At 42.6% G+C, this 15,016-nt stretch overlaps 1 protein-coding gene across 3 annotated transcripts in view; it reads left to right on the top strand.

Annotated features, from left to right (window-relative positions):
- The window catches only part of GRIA4 (glutamate ionotropic receptor AMPA type subunit 4), a 238,433-nt gene that overhangs the window by 210,241 nt on the left and 13,176 nt on the right, over positions 1-15,016 (top strand). For 2 of the 3 annotated variants that reach the window (XM_075491019.1, XM_075491018.1), the window contains one exon: positions 11,080-11,194. The exons of the other annotated variant lie outside the window; for it this stretch is intronic. In XM_075491019.1, the coding sequence (XP_075347134.1) occupies positions 11,080-11,194 (115 nt within the window). The remainder of the gene's footprint in view (positions 1-11,079; positions 11,195-15,016) is intronic. 3 annotated transcript variants of the gene reach the window in all.

Raw genomic sequence — 15,016 nt, 5'->3', positions numbered from 1 at the left:
ACATAGTGGCCACGTTACTTTAATACCTTTGTGGACACTGATGTCAGTGAATGCATCCCCTCAGAAGCAAACTGCAGTTTTGCCCTATAGTTTTCCCATGTGGAGTTGCTTTCATCACTAGGAAAAAATTAATGGATGAGCAGACTGCTTGTATTACAGGACATTCAGTACCGTATAGTACGCTGATGGTATTTGGCTTTGCAGTCATTTCATGCTTCGTTCTCATTAAGGTGAGACTGGGACTTGGTCGCTGAAAAGTCTAACCAGACAGGCGAAAGATTGGTGCTCATTGGAAACAGCACCTAAATAGTCGGTTTGGTTTCTAAAATAAAAATACAGAAATTCAATTGAATCTGGCTACTCCTCAAATTCCTGAGAAGAGTAATAAGTTCATTTTTTTTTCCAGTTGCAGCTGCTGAGAAGATGGCAGGAGATTTGTACTCTCACTGTGGCACTTGCCACAGATACCTATGTCTCTGTCATCCTGAGAGTGGTTAAATGCAGCTCATTTTGTATGACTCTTCTCTGAGGACATCTCAGAAACGTTAGCGAGGACAGAGGACTTCTGTCACCTTTTATGGAGCATCTTAAGCTGACAGTGAGGTATTTTGTGAAAAAGGCGAGCACAGATGCCCAGCTGAGCATCTTTACTTGTAGAAGTTACTCCATTGTGACTCCTGCTGGTTTTTTGCCATTTCTTAATTTTAAACTGACATCTTAAACTAATCAGTTGCTGTTATGAGGTCTTCCTGCTTGCAAGGAAGAAAATGCAGCAAGGTATCATGAGGTGTAGAATAACAGGAGAAGACCATGTCAAATTTAGTTCCTTTTATCCATCTTACCATTCTATGTTCATAAAGGGTGAGATTCAGCCTGGCATAAATGAAAAATTGGAGACATCTGATTGATAGTGCAATCTTTTCAAACATTGCCAAATTTGAACCAGTCTCCAAAAATGCCAGATATGTTCAATACTGCATTAAGAAAGATCTTGGGTTTATTCTATTAGCTGCCCTGCTACCCACTGAGTAGAACATACATTTCTATAGCACAGCGAGACATGGGGCTGATTAGGAACCAGAAAACCTAATTTTTGCAGTGAGTCCAACAGGATATTTTACTTTCCATGATTTGTCAGCGAGAGTCCTGACTGGTTTTGGAGGTCACAGTAACATTTCTTCTGGGGATAGGTGATTCAGCCTAGAGCTGGGTCTTCCTGTGGATGAAAGCAGTGAAATGCTCAGTCCAAGGCACGAGATTTCTGCCACTGCTGTGACGTGTTGAATGGAGTGAAAAATTAGAACCTGCTGAAACAGCTGCCACCTGCTTTGTGCTGGAAGATTTTGATGTAGTAAAATCTTCCTCTGTGTAGGGTGGCCAGAGTCTGTGATCTTAATAGGCTGTCTAGTAATCCATCAGTCATATCAAATGGATTGAGATGGATAAAAAGAAGGAACAACTTTCTAAGTTATAAGGGACCACACCCTATTTCTATTCACCACACCCTATTTCTATTCAATAAGCACTGAATTCCCTCCAAAAGAGATACGTTTTCCCTAGCGTCATTCTGGATGAAAATAGTCACTCCATGGCATTCAGAAGCGTAACCTTAAAATGCCTTACAAATATGGCTAAGATATTATGTAAAAGAAAGTTTAAATCTACTGGCCAACATCAGTAATGATGAGTAATGTTTTCAATCCTGTTAAAATCAAGTCATCCGTTCGAAAAACAAATAGGTCATTTGCGCAGACAGTAAACTGCAGTGTTTGGCTTTTTCTTGCAGAAGGAGTGGCATAAGGAGTCTCAACAACATGTGCCTGGGTAACGTAACATAATGTCACTTAGAGAGACCTGCACTAATGCAGTCTAGGTAGGCGAGGAGAGGGACAGGCTGAGACCTGGGAGAGCTTCACTGCTGCGGCCCCCACTACAAGCCATTACTCCCCGTCTTTCAGCAGCACTAATCCAACACTGATGGAACCTCTGCCTGGCACTGAACCATGTCCTGTGCCCCGCCACGAAACCCCTGCCTCTCTGTGCCAATACTACCATCTTCTCTCAGCTGGGGGCCCCTAAATTTAGGAGTTACTGGAGAGGCAGGTGAAACAGCATCCAAACACCCTGCTGTGGCAAAACCGTGAGTTGAGAACTGCTTCACCTAAGGTGCAGAAAGGCAAAAGGCTTTCTGCCAGCCACACCAGAGGTGAATGTTACCCCGTCTGAAAGCATTAAGTATTCTGGGGACATGCATTTAAAAATACTCATTTTACAAATTTCAAGTTTTAAAATATTATTGTAAGTGCTTTCACTGATATCAACTATATAAAAACTGTAAAGGGCTCAGGATTCCTAATATTTCTGAGGTGAGAGAGAGTTTCGAGGCAGTTGGCAGTGGGCTAAGCTTATCCTCAGAGCAATTCCTGCAGTGTGGAGCAGTGTTACACCACTGCTCAGACACTTGAAAAATCCCACTCAAGTCTTTAAAACATGTATTTTGGATTGCAGATGTTGGACTGCAGCAGCCTATCCGCATAATCCTGCTTATGCTGCAACCAGCAAGAAAAACTGTACTTTGAAAAGTGGTACTGCTCAATGGGAACAGGACTAGGTAGTCATTAGTGAAAATTAAAATAGCTCAGAGTTGAGAGAAACTGGTGTATCTGCTTCTACTAAAGACTGTATACTGAACCAATATGAACACTCACTCTAGGAACAATTTTATGTTTTTTTTATTTACAGCAAAGCTTTGTATAAAGCAGAGAAACAAGCAGAGTTGCCTTCCCAGGTCAACTGCTGTTGTTTTTACACAAGCAAGATATATTTCTAATTGCTTGTGCCAAGAAGTGTTTGCATACTGTAATTGGAATATCTTGCTGCAAAACAGCTTTCAATTTCTATAAATATTTTAAACTACAGTCATCAGACCTCTAGCTGCTGTAAATTGTCAGAACTTCTTTGAATTCAAAGTAACTATGGCAATTTTTAGCAGCAGTGGGTCTCCCATTAATTGGAACTCCTGCTGATCCTCAAGGTGTCAGTTTGGCTTATATTTGTTTACAAAGCTCAGTTCAAGTAACTAAGCTGCATACTTAGGATATACATAGAAGGTGTAAATACTCATTGCCCCTGGAAATTACCATCTTATTTGGATGGCTAAATGAAGAGCATTATACTAATTTTAATTAGCCACAACTGAAAAGTATTTGAGTGCCACTTTCAATTTCCCATCTCTAAACAAAGAATAACAATACATACACACTCTTGTAAAGATACTTTATTCTTAGTGTTTGTAGAATATTTTGAGATACTGTTCTGGAAGAAGTGTTTTAAATGCAATTGGACAGGGGATTTTTAAGTAACATTTATAAATGGTACTAGCTTCTAATGCAGCACACAACCTGCCCATAGCTTTTTTGCAAGACTGTTGGCTTTCTGCAGACCGGTCAGTTCCTCAGGGTTACATGGGTTTTGCAAGGTGGAATTCAAGAGGCATCCACTGTCCTGGTGGATCCTCAGCTGGACCTGGGCACTCAACTGAGATGGCCGGTCATGTCCTTTCTGTGATAAGCATGTATATAGCAGTGGAAGAGTTTAGCAGGAAAGCCTGAGAAACCCATTGCAGAAGAGCTAATATTGTTGTGAAGACTCACAACTTGAATACTGGTAGTTCTTTATTTAATATAAATGTTAGGCAAGCTATGAGAGCAAGTCCCAAGGACTCTATTTTGTTTGAACTATCAGCTACATGTGAACATGTTTTGATATGTGCTGTGCTTCAGTATTTGAATACAATTTTTTCATAAAAATAGCATTACAGCATGCAAACCTTCATAAATACCAGTACAAAAATTATTCCTATAAATTTTTGAATGTGTTTAAAAAAATATGATTCAAAGTTGGCCCTTTGTCATTAAAATTTAGGTTGTTTTTCTCATAAAAATGCTCTTGCACTAGCTCTCTTTTTTTAATATTTGCATTATTGATCCTTCAAGCCTTCTGAGTACAGAATGATATAAGCTTTGGCTACATCTTCCTCGTTAACGGAGTGCTTGTTTCATTCCTAATTTATTAAACATATTCAGCCAGTGCCATGCAGCTTTACACTTAATTTCTCGTGATGAATTGTCAAACACCCTTAAACTGTGCTGCATTTGTGTCGTGTTACAATCTGCCATCAGCACTTTTCAAAACATGGTTAAAATAAACAGCTCAGAAGCTGGGCAGGTTTTAATTTTTTGCTTGGTAAGGTTGCATTTTAATTTTTCCTATTTAAAATCATTCGAACGGATGATATGAACAAGCTGTAAAAATGCACCCACTTGTGTTTCACTAAATATGTCTGAGACAGATCCTCAGCTGCATCCAGGGAGCAGTAGGTTGCGTGGCCAGGGCAGGCTCTCGGGCAGCTGTGGCCTCCTCATCCAAAGCCACCTGGGCTGGATTCAGATTAGATCATGAGAGAATAACTGCGATTCACATCACTGAAATAAGGTCACTGAACTCAGCTTCACCGGGCTCTCTCTCTGCCTTGTCCCGAGGGAGGATACCCTCCAGCCTGCACCAGGACTGCCGAGGGGCTTGTCTGGGAGACGGCTGCGTCAGCCGGTAGCTGCAGGGAGAGGCGTCCACGGTGCAAGGAAGAAAATGAGCTTTGAGTTGCTTGAGACATGTCATCAATTGCCGCCACATCGCTGGCTGTGACATTGTGATCTTGGGAAAGCTTGTTCCTTCAGCGCGCTCCTCCTCTGGGTACACCACCGCATCCACGGCTCCGCTTCTCATTGTGCAGTAGTTTACTGATCCCCACTTCGTTCCAGGCACTACTTATATAGTAGTTTGTATACAACAAACTTGTACGACTAAGTAGTCATGGATTTCACTGGAATGAAACGCAGATCCCTGTATTTTGCCAGTTGGTCCGTACCTCATGTATGGCCCACCTATGGTGCTTTCATTCTGTAATATTTAGGTACTCTTTGTTTGAAGTTTGCTGTACGTTCAGAGAACCTAAAGCTAAACAGAGGTGGCATCCCTCCACACAATGTGACTTCTAAGTGACTGAGCAATTTCTGAGGCTTTCAAAGCCCTGGGAGGAGGATTTGTGAAAGGCCTTTTAGAGGGTCGGGGTCTCTGCTTTTGCCTCAGTAACGGCAGTGGTGGCACCAGCAGCTCCCGGATGATACACTGTGCAATGCGACTGCAGTTTAAACAAAGCTGTCTCTGTGTATGTAGAGTCTCATTAGTGAGTCATGGTATTTTTGCACATCCTGCTTGTTCATTATTTCAAGTGAACAACATCCCCAGCGCTAAGCGGTGAAACAACAGTGCCTTCGTCTGTAAAGATAACGGCAGAATTTCACCAAGAATCTGCCCAGGATTGCTATCTAACCTGCCAGTAACACAGAATTTATGAGCCTAAGTTCAGGAAAGGGATTCAGGAAAATGTCAAACCTGTTTAAATAGCTAAGACATTTAAGTTTTCCTGGCAAAACTCTACCAGTTGCCTAAAAGATCGTTATTAAATGCTCCCAGCAGAGATCCTGCCTTTGTTGTAATGAGTACTTAAGGACCTGTCTGTGCCTTTAGGCCATTTAGTATTCAAAATCAGGTATTTTGGCACCTGACTTCATGGAGGGCGTCTCCTTTGCCGCGTGTGCTCAGGCCAAGGCTGACTCCTCTGAGCTGCATTCACAGATGGTGCTGAGTGGTGCTGACGGGTGGTGGTTTCCATCCACCCTGTGAACCACTGTGTATCCAGGGATTTGGGCAGCTGAAAGACTTAGACAAAAAGCAGCTGTGGCTGAGACTGTGGATACCTGTTCAAGTCTAATCAGGCTGGAGAGAGCCTTGTCTACCTACTGCATGTATTCATGCTTTGGGCATTAGGCTGTTGAAAACAGGCTTGATTTTACTATGCAGGATGCATTTCATGTTTTAGTTTCTGGTTTCTTAGAGATACTGCATTGCTGTGCTGAAATAGGTGCCTAAAGGGGTGCATTAGGCAGCATTTGGTGCCCCCTCCCGTGCTGTTCTACTATGGCTGTCTCGGACTTCCAGCAGTGCTTGCGATGATGGCTGCTGTGGTTCCTAGCCTGAGCCTCTGTCTCATTCCCTCATGGTGCAGGGACCTTTGTGTGTCTCCGTCAGCCTTGGAAATGCCCCTCCTGCAGTTCAGCATGTAATTTGCTAGGTACCATGGTGTTGTATGCCATAACATTCAGGTGGTTTGTTGAATGCCTGCCTCACTGCTTTGTACCAGCTGAAGTCCAACAGGTAGGTTGTCTGTTAACCATTGCTGTGACCCAAACCCACTGGAAGTCAAAGCAGACCTCTCTGCCAGCTTCCCTGGGCTTTGGGCTAGCACCCTACTGCCATTCTTTTGGGCGGCAGATGCGTTATCCCTGTCTGGAGTCATAGATGTTATTTTGCAAAGGACTGGGTAGTTGCACTGTCATCTGTCTGTGCGGTTTTATCTTTTGCTAACTGGCATGTTCACAGTGGCACAAGTAGGCTCTTTAAAAAGAAGAAGGGACACTGATTAACATTTTAAACTGCTTATTACTATTTATTTATGGGGAGATGGAAAGTGATTTTAAATGAGTGAGAATTATTTAATTCTTACCAAGTTTTTCATACGGTAATTCTATAGGCAGCTTAAAAAAAGCTGTCATCCATACATTGAAATCACTGTCTGTGCACTCGAGTAATTGTGAAGTGAGGTATCACTGTAACACAAGGGCTGCAGTTTTGGCTGAACTGGCTTGACTATCGCATACAAGGACTGGTTTTTTCTAAGTAATAGAAAAGGCAGGATTGTGCAGTGACAGCAAGGATTAAAAGTCAAATATTAAAGCAGTTGCCTGCTTTCTACTACTAAACCCTTACTCTTGCAAAGATTTCAGTTCCTTTATTGAGGAACACATTGTTCTTCGGTGGGATTTTAGACTAAGTGTGGTATTGAGGATACAGTCCTATTTTTTTAATGATGGAAGAACAGTTTCTGCCACGGATACTCAAGTTTCAAAATGCCTTCCTCTGAGGCAGAATGAAGCACTGTCTTAGATGAGTATGAGTGATCTCGCCTGGCTCTGAGGTCTCAGGTATATAGTTTTCAATGTAGTCACCATTGCACCTATCAGGATCTCAGTTACAACATTTCTGTGGGAGATACAGCAGTGTTGAGCAAAGGTTCTCTGTGTTTGCTGACCAGAAGGAAGTTATTTCCACATGTTGAGGTGGACCTGGATAACAAAGCAACAAAGAAAGCAGTGTGAAACTAACCTGGTTTTACATGGCCTACTAGACATGAGAGGACAATAATGCGTTACACGTATAAACAATACAGTTTAATTTCAGAGCAATGATTGCAGCTTAAATCCACATTTACTTCTTCATCCTTTTTATTTCCATTTCTCTATTGTGCTGTGAAACTGTCTATGGATATGGCTAATAACCCAGCTAAATAACCCTCTCATGAATGGGTTTCATTTATTTATTTATTACCCTAGGATTACTATCAACCAGCTGCAGCTTCTCTAAATGACTGTGGGAAAATTTTCCTTGATAATCTTCAATGCTTTGAAAGATAAATTCAAACATTTAGCAAGTGAGAAAGCTCTTTCCCTTCAACGCAGAAATTAAACATGAAAATTTATATTAGTCGTCAAAAGAAATCGCCTAGTTGTTTTTTATTCATCTTAGAATATCCAGATGAAAGGTCTAAGTAGGCATTAACTTTGAAAGCTTGAAAAAAAAGTTGTAAGTTATCAGGTAACATCTTCACACAAGATAAGATAAAGATTGAAAAAAAGCTTTCTAAGGATTTTAGCATAAGGACTTTGTCTAATTCAATGAGATTTAGTGTTCGTACTTGAGAGACTACAGCTTAGAGGAAACAGTATGAAGATGCTTTTACAGAGGGACTGATTGATAGGGCTTCCCATCTGCTTTAAAATAAGATTGTGCTTAAGTGGCTTGTTGAATTGAGAGTTAGTGATATTCTTTGAGATACATTTCATTTTTCATGGGAGTGATCACTCCTGCCCGCATCTGTAGCACTGTCAAAGCAGCTGTTTATGTTATTGCTACCCAGTATGACAACTAGACACAGCAGCATTAAATTAGACCTTGGTTTGGTTCCTGTTGAAGGGAGAAGGAGTTTTGACATTGACTTTGTAGACAGCAGGCTGAAGCTATATGTCTAAGCCATTTTCAGAATAAGTAGTGTTGCTGAGCATCAAAGAAATAGTGTTTCTAGGATCATCTTTCATCTATGGCTCAGTCCTAATGTCCTTACAAAGGTAAAATTTACATTTAGTGTACTGGAAATTTGGCTGTAAAGTGGCAAGGCTGGCCACACAGGTACCTTTCTGAATGGGGCAAACAGGCCAAAAGCACAGGCTTTGTAAACTAAAAGCTGAGTAGGAAAAATCTGTAGTAAATATGACTGGTTCAAAAGCAATTACCTCCAAGAACAAAAGGGACAAATGAACAATTTCATTCCAATTTTGTGATTTCTCCTCTCCCTCTGGAGTGGGAACCATAATTAGAGTACTTATGCAAAATCACATTTGTCAGCCTGGCTGCTAAACTCCCCGTAAAGCTTTATCCACAAAGAGCAGTCTGTTATCACTCCCACTACAGCCTACAGTTCTCATTTTCACTTTCAGGGACAGACAAGCAATTCCTTTATCTGTATGGAAAATCTCATATAAATGTAACTACAGTGAAGCTAGATTAAGTCAGGTCTACACACAAGCAGTTTCCAAACTTCATGACGAACCTGTCTTGGTTCCAGCAGGAGCTATGTGAAAGCTGTTACCAGTCAGTGAAGGTATGTCCTGAAGCTGACATTTGTCCTACGAACAGGGTCAATGTTGTAAGGAATGCTCCGTAAGCTGTGAAATACCGTTGTCTGTACCTGTTTGCTGGGAACATATCTCTCCTAATGAGTGAGAGAAGAAATTCCATTCTAAGACTAGAAGGGACTCCCAGGGATCAGAGACGAGCCGTCTCTAGAGAGGGTGAATCACAAGCCCCAGTGGCTTCTGGTGCCATAAGATCTGATGGAGCCCTGCCACCAGAGGATCTCTCTTCCCCAGCCCTTCTGTAAGTGCTTTGAAGGTGTTGCATCCTCTCATAATTGAGGAGAGGAAGGTGCAGTTGACAGACATAGCTCTTGCCAAATCCCGCTCAGCCTGACAGACAGATCTTGACAGCATTAAACAAATTCAGAGAGAGAGAAACTCCATCTTTCTCAACCGCACATTGTCCCTGAAGAGCAGTATTTAAGCTACTGGCACCTCACAGATGCTTCTCTCTCTTTGGAGATGAATGGTGCTTCAAGGATATGATGCCACTGCTCCACATGGCTCTGCACATCTGCAAGCAAGCCTGGGCAGACACCCACCAGAAACAGTGTACATGTCTGATAGGCATGGATGCACTAGGGACCTCTGAACGTGAAAAGAGGAAGAGAAAAGTTTATTATTATGAATTATGAATAAATATTGATGTAGTTGTGTACCATTAGGATATGTGACTTTTGAGGCTCTTAGTAATAAAGATAAGAAGTTATACACTTAAACAAGTGCAAAGGTTCCTCAGGAGGTGATGAAGGCTGCATAAATGCCTTGGCAGATTAGTTATCAACTGATTTTAAAATGTCATATAGTGACTGTAGTTCCTATCATAAATCCAGGTGCCTTACATTTGGGTTTGTATGGTAATCTATACTGTCTATCCTCTGCCATCCAGTCTTAATGCTCTCTGGGCACCTAAAGCAAAACCTCTGAGCACACGCAGAAGCAACCCTGTCCTAGGACCAGCTGTGTCCCTTTCTTTCCTGAGTTTCAGGGCAGTCCTGGCAGCCTTGAGTTAATACAGAAGCAGCGATTCTCTGCTTTAGCCTTCATGTCGGCAACCCACCTCTGCCTGCACAGATCCAAAGTCTCTCTCAGGTACTTCTCTCACCTGAAAAAAGAGCATTAAACATGAGACAGAGGACACTGAGTCTCATGGAGCCCCTTTCAGTGCCTATGCCATCATGGTGCTAGTAATGCAGGATTTGTCTTTCATCCAGTGGTAGCATAACATGTATAAACCCTCCAGAGAAAAGTCCTCAGGACGTCCCAACTACCTGCTGGTATCTCAGCACCCAGCAAATGGGCTGGGTTTGGTCTTCCAGCGCTTGAGCTTCTGCTTGGCTGCACTGTCCCCAGGTCTCCCCAGAGAGGATGCCCTGCACCTCCACCTTGCTCCCCCACGCCGCGGGTGCCCTTTGGGCTGGAGACAGGGTGCTCTCCCAGGATAGCAGGGCAGTCCCTGGAGTCACGGCACTAAGCTAGACCCCAGGTCTTGCATTTCAGCTAAGCCTCTACTGTGCGAAGGGAGCAGGACTCTAGAGCCTGCATCCCAAATGTACGGGTGTGCCTACAGCAGGTGATGAAGCTTCAGACGAGCAGGTCTCCCAGCACCTCTTTGTGCATTGTTTTCTGTTGACTGGCTCTAGACAGCATCGTAGTCAGCGTGCAAGCTGTTAGCGGTCCTCTTCAGCTCCACCTCACGCTGCCTGTTTCTGGAGCCTTAGCCCATAGCTTGTGCGGGGTGACTCTGAAGTGCTGTATGTCAAAACTGTATGTGACACAGTGACTGGCAGCGTCTAGCATAGGCCGTCTGGATCTTGCCTCCTTAGTATATGGGAATACATTTTCCCATCTGCTTGAAAAATCCTGGGCCCACACTAAACATATTCTACATATAGATTCAAATAAATCTGTGTGAATCGTTTATAATTCCAGGCAGAGTTTTATCATCATTTTGCAAAAATAGTTTTGGTTGGTTGATAGAATTTTCTTGTTAAAATCCAAGCCATTCAGAAAATCATTTCTACATTGGAAACACATTTTTCACATTTGAAAGTAACCACAATTATTTGTGCTGCCAAGGACTTTGAAATATGGAAATGAGAGGTTTATTTAGTGTGTGGATCAAGCTTATAAACAGCTTAAGTCCTCATTCCTTCTAACATCTTAACAGCTGTGCAGTTTCTTACAAAATATGTTTTATCGTTTCAAGAAATGCTGTTAACCTCGCAGTTTTAAAACTGAATGAACAAGGCCTCTTGGACAAATTGAAAAACAAATGGTGGTACGACAAAGGAGAATGTGGCAGCGGGGGAGGTGACTCCAAGGTTAGCCTCAATGTCACCAAAAGCGGGTAAACAGTATGTAAAGTAATTGGTGCATCTGCTGGGGTTTTACCTGCGACGAAACAGCTTCACCAGGAGCACAGCACTGCTGGTACCTGCAGTTGAAATCTAGGTGTATGCAATTACTGTCAAAGCAAAAATATTCGCATTTGTTTAGGCGCCCCAAGGGGAACTCGTAAACAGTCTCTGCTGTGACATCTATCACCAATTTTCAGAAACCTGCATCTTCTGAAATCATGATGAGCCTTTTGCAGGCTTGCTGTTGTGAACAAGCAGTTTGAAACCTTCAGCAGCAAATACCAGCTCAGACTTTTTTTCTACTATATGGTACTACCCAAAATATTTTTCAGCGATAGTAGAGGAAAAGGGTGAAAATCAGTGTGACTGCCTCCTAGCAGTAATCTAATGCATGGTCCAGGCTCAGGGATGCACTGTTGACACAAACAATACTGGTACAAATTACAATTTTCACGAGTGTCCAAAATAGGAGGACAAATTTCAGCTAAAATATGTTCACGCTGACATTTCCTGATATCTTACCAGCAAACTGAAATCCGTGGTGGTTCCCTAGGCAGAACTTATCAGACTTTATCAGACAGGAATTTTAGGCTGAATTTTAGGCTGAGGTGATGGCAGCTTCTTATTCTTCCTGCATTTCCATATCTTCCATACGGCCAGTGCCACTACTTCCTTGCCTCCTCACAGCTTCCTTTTGAGAAACTGCCTTGTGCTGAAAAGAAGCAAAGATGTGGAAGTGGAAGACGGTGAAGTGGGGAAGGATGAAGATATTAAAAATATCCCTTCTGTGCCAGGCAGCATGTAATAATATTTATTTATGTGCTTGTGTGTGAACAATATATAAGAGAATGCCGCAAAGGTAACTGTGCAGGCACAGAGCTAGTAAGATATAGAAGATTAAATTTGACTGATTTGTCATACACAGTTTATGCAGCTTTCTTTACAGTTGCCTACATATATTTTTTTTCTTACTATTTTCTCTCCTTCTTTAGTCCTTCTGCTTTCATGCTGTGTCCTGGCCTCAGGGACCATCCCTTGTCTGTTCTGCACTCACCCAGAACTGGTCTCCTAATCTTCTTCACTTTGCCTTCGATCCTGCTGCTCTACCTATTTCCCCCCCTCCCCGCTCTGCTCGCCAGCAGTCGCAGTTTCAAAAACGGTCTCTGTTTTCTCTTCCAAAGTGCTTAGGTGTATTAGACCTGATCGCACGAACCTGCAAGTGGAGCAGACACCAACTTCTTGTAAGAAAGTTGACAAGTGAACCATAAATCTCCCACATTGCTACTGTTATATGCTCCACCCAAGCCTGAACTTTTGCATTATTGGGGGAGGGGTGTTTATTTAATCTTTTCAAATGTCACAGGCAGGGAGCCACATCATTAAAATACCTCCATTCTTAGAATACACTCCTCACAAACAGGCTGTGGTTGAAAGGTGAGATAAAAGCTAGGTAGCAAACTAAGGATGCTTTTAACTTACTTTCCCTGATTACCAGCCACTGGTGCTTTGAGTCACGAAGCAGGAAAAGGGGAGCAGCTTATAGTAGAGGGACATGGAAGTGGCAGGGCTTCACCAGGAAATGTCTGGAAATGCTGAAGGAGCAAGTTTGGTGTGATGGCAAGTGACAGAAAAAGGAGTGGGGGAAAAAAACAGAAAAGAAAGGCAAGGAGTGCACTCCATAGAGAAACAGGGAGGATCTGTGAATGCAGGATGGAGGAAGGAACACATTGCCAATGGAAATGAACAATAGGTGACACGGGCAGTTCAGGATGCAATAGAAAATATGGTGGGCAAGGCAGCATTAGCAAAGGATGGAGAACATGATGGAGCTCAACCTGTGGTCCTAGGACTACATACAGCCTGCCAGGAGCATTCATCTGACCTCAGGCCTGTTTCTTGCCATCCTTTTTCCCAGGCACAGCTGAGTGAGTAGGCAGTACCAGTGCTCCTGGGAAGCCCCAGGTCTATCGTGCACCTGCCCTGCTCACGTTCAGTAGGACCAGGCACACCACGGAGATGAGCGGCTTGTTACCATGCTTCTCAAATTCTGCACTGCAGTAGCATCTGGTCTTGTTTTTTAAACTACAGCTGCTCTGACTCCCCAAAGTGTTAGTTAAGCTTTCATCATCTACAAAATCCATTTCCTTGTTCAGGAACAGTCTTGTAGGATCTGATCAATTGAAGTCAATAAGACCCTTTCTACTGAATTAATGGAGCTCTAAATATTTTAATTTTATATGCTAGCAAATGATCATTAGTGGAATAACCAGGACACCATGAACTGTTGTAAACCTGACAGCTACCAAGTCCTGAACTAAGCTCTTAAGCATCTCTTGCTAATACTTCTTTTCATTGTATGAATTTAAAAAGAACAAACCCTGAGCTTTGTTAGCAGCTCCGGTCCAAATTACAGGGCTTCCTACTGCCATGAACGAGAATAAGAACATCCTCTTCTCCTGAAAATAATGCAGCACCTGAGACTTGACTGATAACTGTGCTGTTGCTGTTTGAGATTCACTAGTCAGAATATGAGAGTCTAGACCCAGAATAACCCTTCATGATAGTACAAAGGACTATAGAAATCGAGAGAGCTCTCATGAGAGCTCAGCAGTTCTCCAAAGGTTTGTGTTGCTCTGTAAAACAAGATTTCTCCTACCTCCATACTGTGCTCTTAAAAGGTCACCTCTAGCCTCCCCATTTATTGTTCCCTTTAAGGAACAATCTCCCAAAATTCAGAAAGAGAGTTCAGAGAGCTGCCCTGTGTGAACCACCTGTGGTTTAGTGACCTCAGTAATTAAGTCACGTTTGAAGATAAAACTGAGGTCCCCAAGTCGTTTGAGTGCTTTTGAAAGTATTACCTCAGATCTTAACTGTATGCCGTCATCATTTCATGTGATGCATGGGAAGGCATTTAAACACAGTTTCTGCCACTCTGCTCCGTTGTTTTTATAAAAGTGTGAGTGGAAGGAAGCTGTGCTGATGGAGTCTCTGCTGGCAGCCCTCAGGAGAACACAGCGGCCCTTGTTTTTCATTCAGCGGGTGAGACTGACCTTACACTTAATTAATGGCTCAGCCATGAGTGGGTAATGAAAATGCTCCTAAAGCATACTCGTGATTGCATTTTTAAAATCTCTGTCTGCCAAAATTCTGTACTGGTTTCAGAATCGCTCAGTATTGTAATTTAAATGCTATAATTGCCCATTCGTTGTCCTGAACACAACTAACTCAGAACTTCATTAATGCTGCTTTAAAGCACTGCGATTTCGCTGGTGTTGCTGGCACAAGATCCAGCCCGAGGCTCTTAAAAACCAACCCTTCCCACAGCAAGTGACTGATGACAGGATAGGAGGAAATGAGTAAGAAGCTGAGAGAGGAGGTAGAAGGGCTGAGAACATGATGAAAAGGTAGAAGACCAGTGTCCCTGCGCCCAGGTCAGGCTGTGCCACCGCCGACTTCAGCACGTGGGGGAAGAACAGGGCCTCCTGTGCTGTCACACAGCAGTTTTGCACTGTGGCTACATGGGACAAATTCTTCTCCATCTATAAAGGGTAATTTTAGTTATTATTTCTCATATATTATCCTTACATGAATTCAAGGCAGATGGATCCTGTTTATATGTAACAGGGCAGATTCTTGGCAGCTGTACACTGGAAAAACTACACTGATTTTCACAAACTCTGCCAGTTTACTCTAGTTGAAGATTTAGCCCAACATTAGTAATTCAGGAATCACTAAACAACTTGAAAAAAAACCCAAAGCTATAGCCATTTTCCGTGGTAACATTAA

The sequence above is a fragment of the Mycteria americana genome, chromosome 1 (genome assembly GCF_035582795.1).
Source record: "Mycteria americana isolate JAX WOST 10 ecotype Jacksonville Zoo and Gardens chromosome 1, USCA_MyAme_1.0, whole genome shotgun sequence".
NCBI lineage: Eukaryota > Metazoa > Chordata > Aves > Ciconiiformes > Ciconiidae > Mycteria > Mycteria americana.
This window is presented reverse-complemented; position numbering and strand designations above follow the sequence as displayed.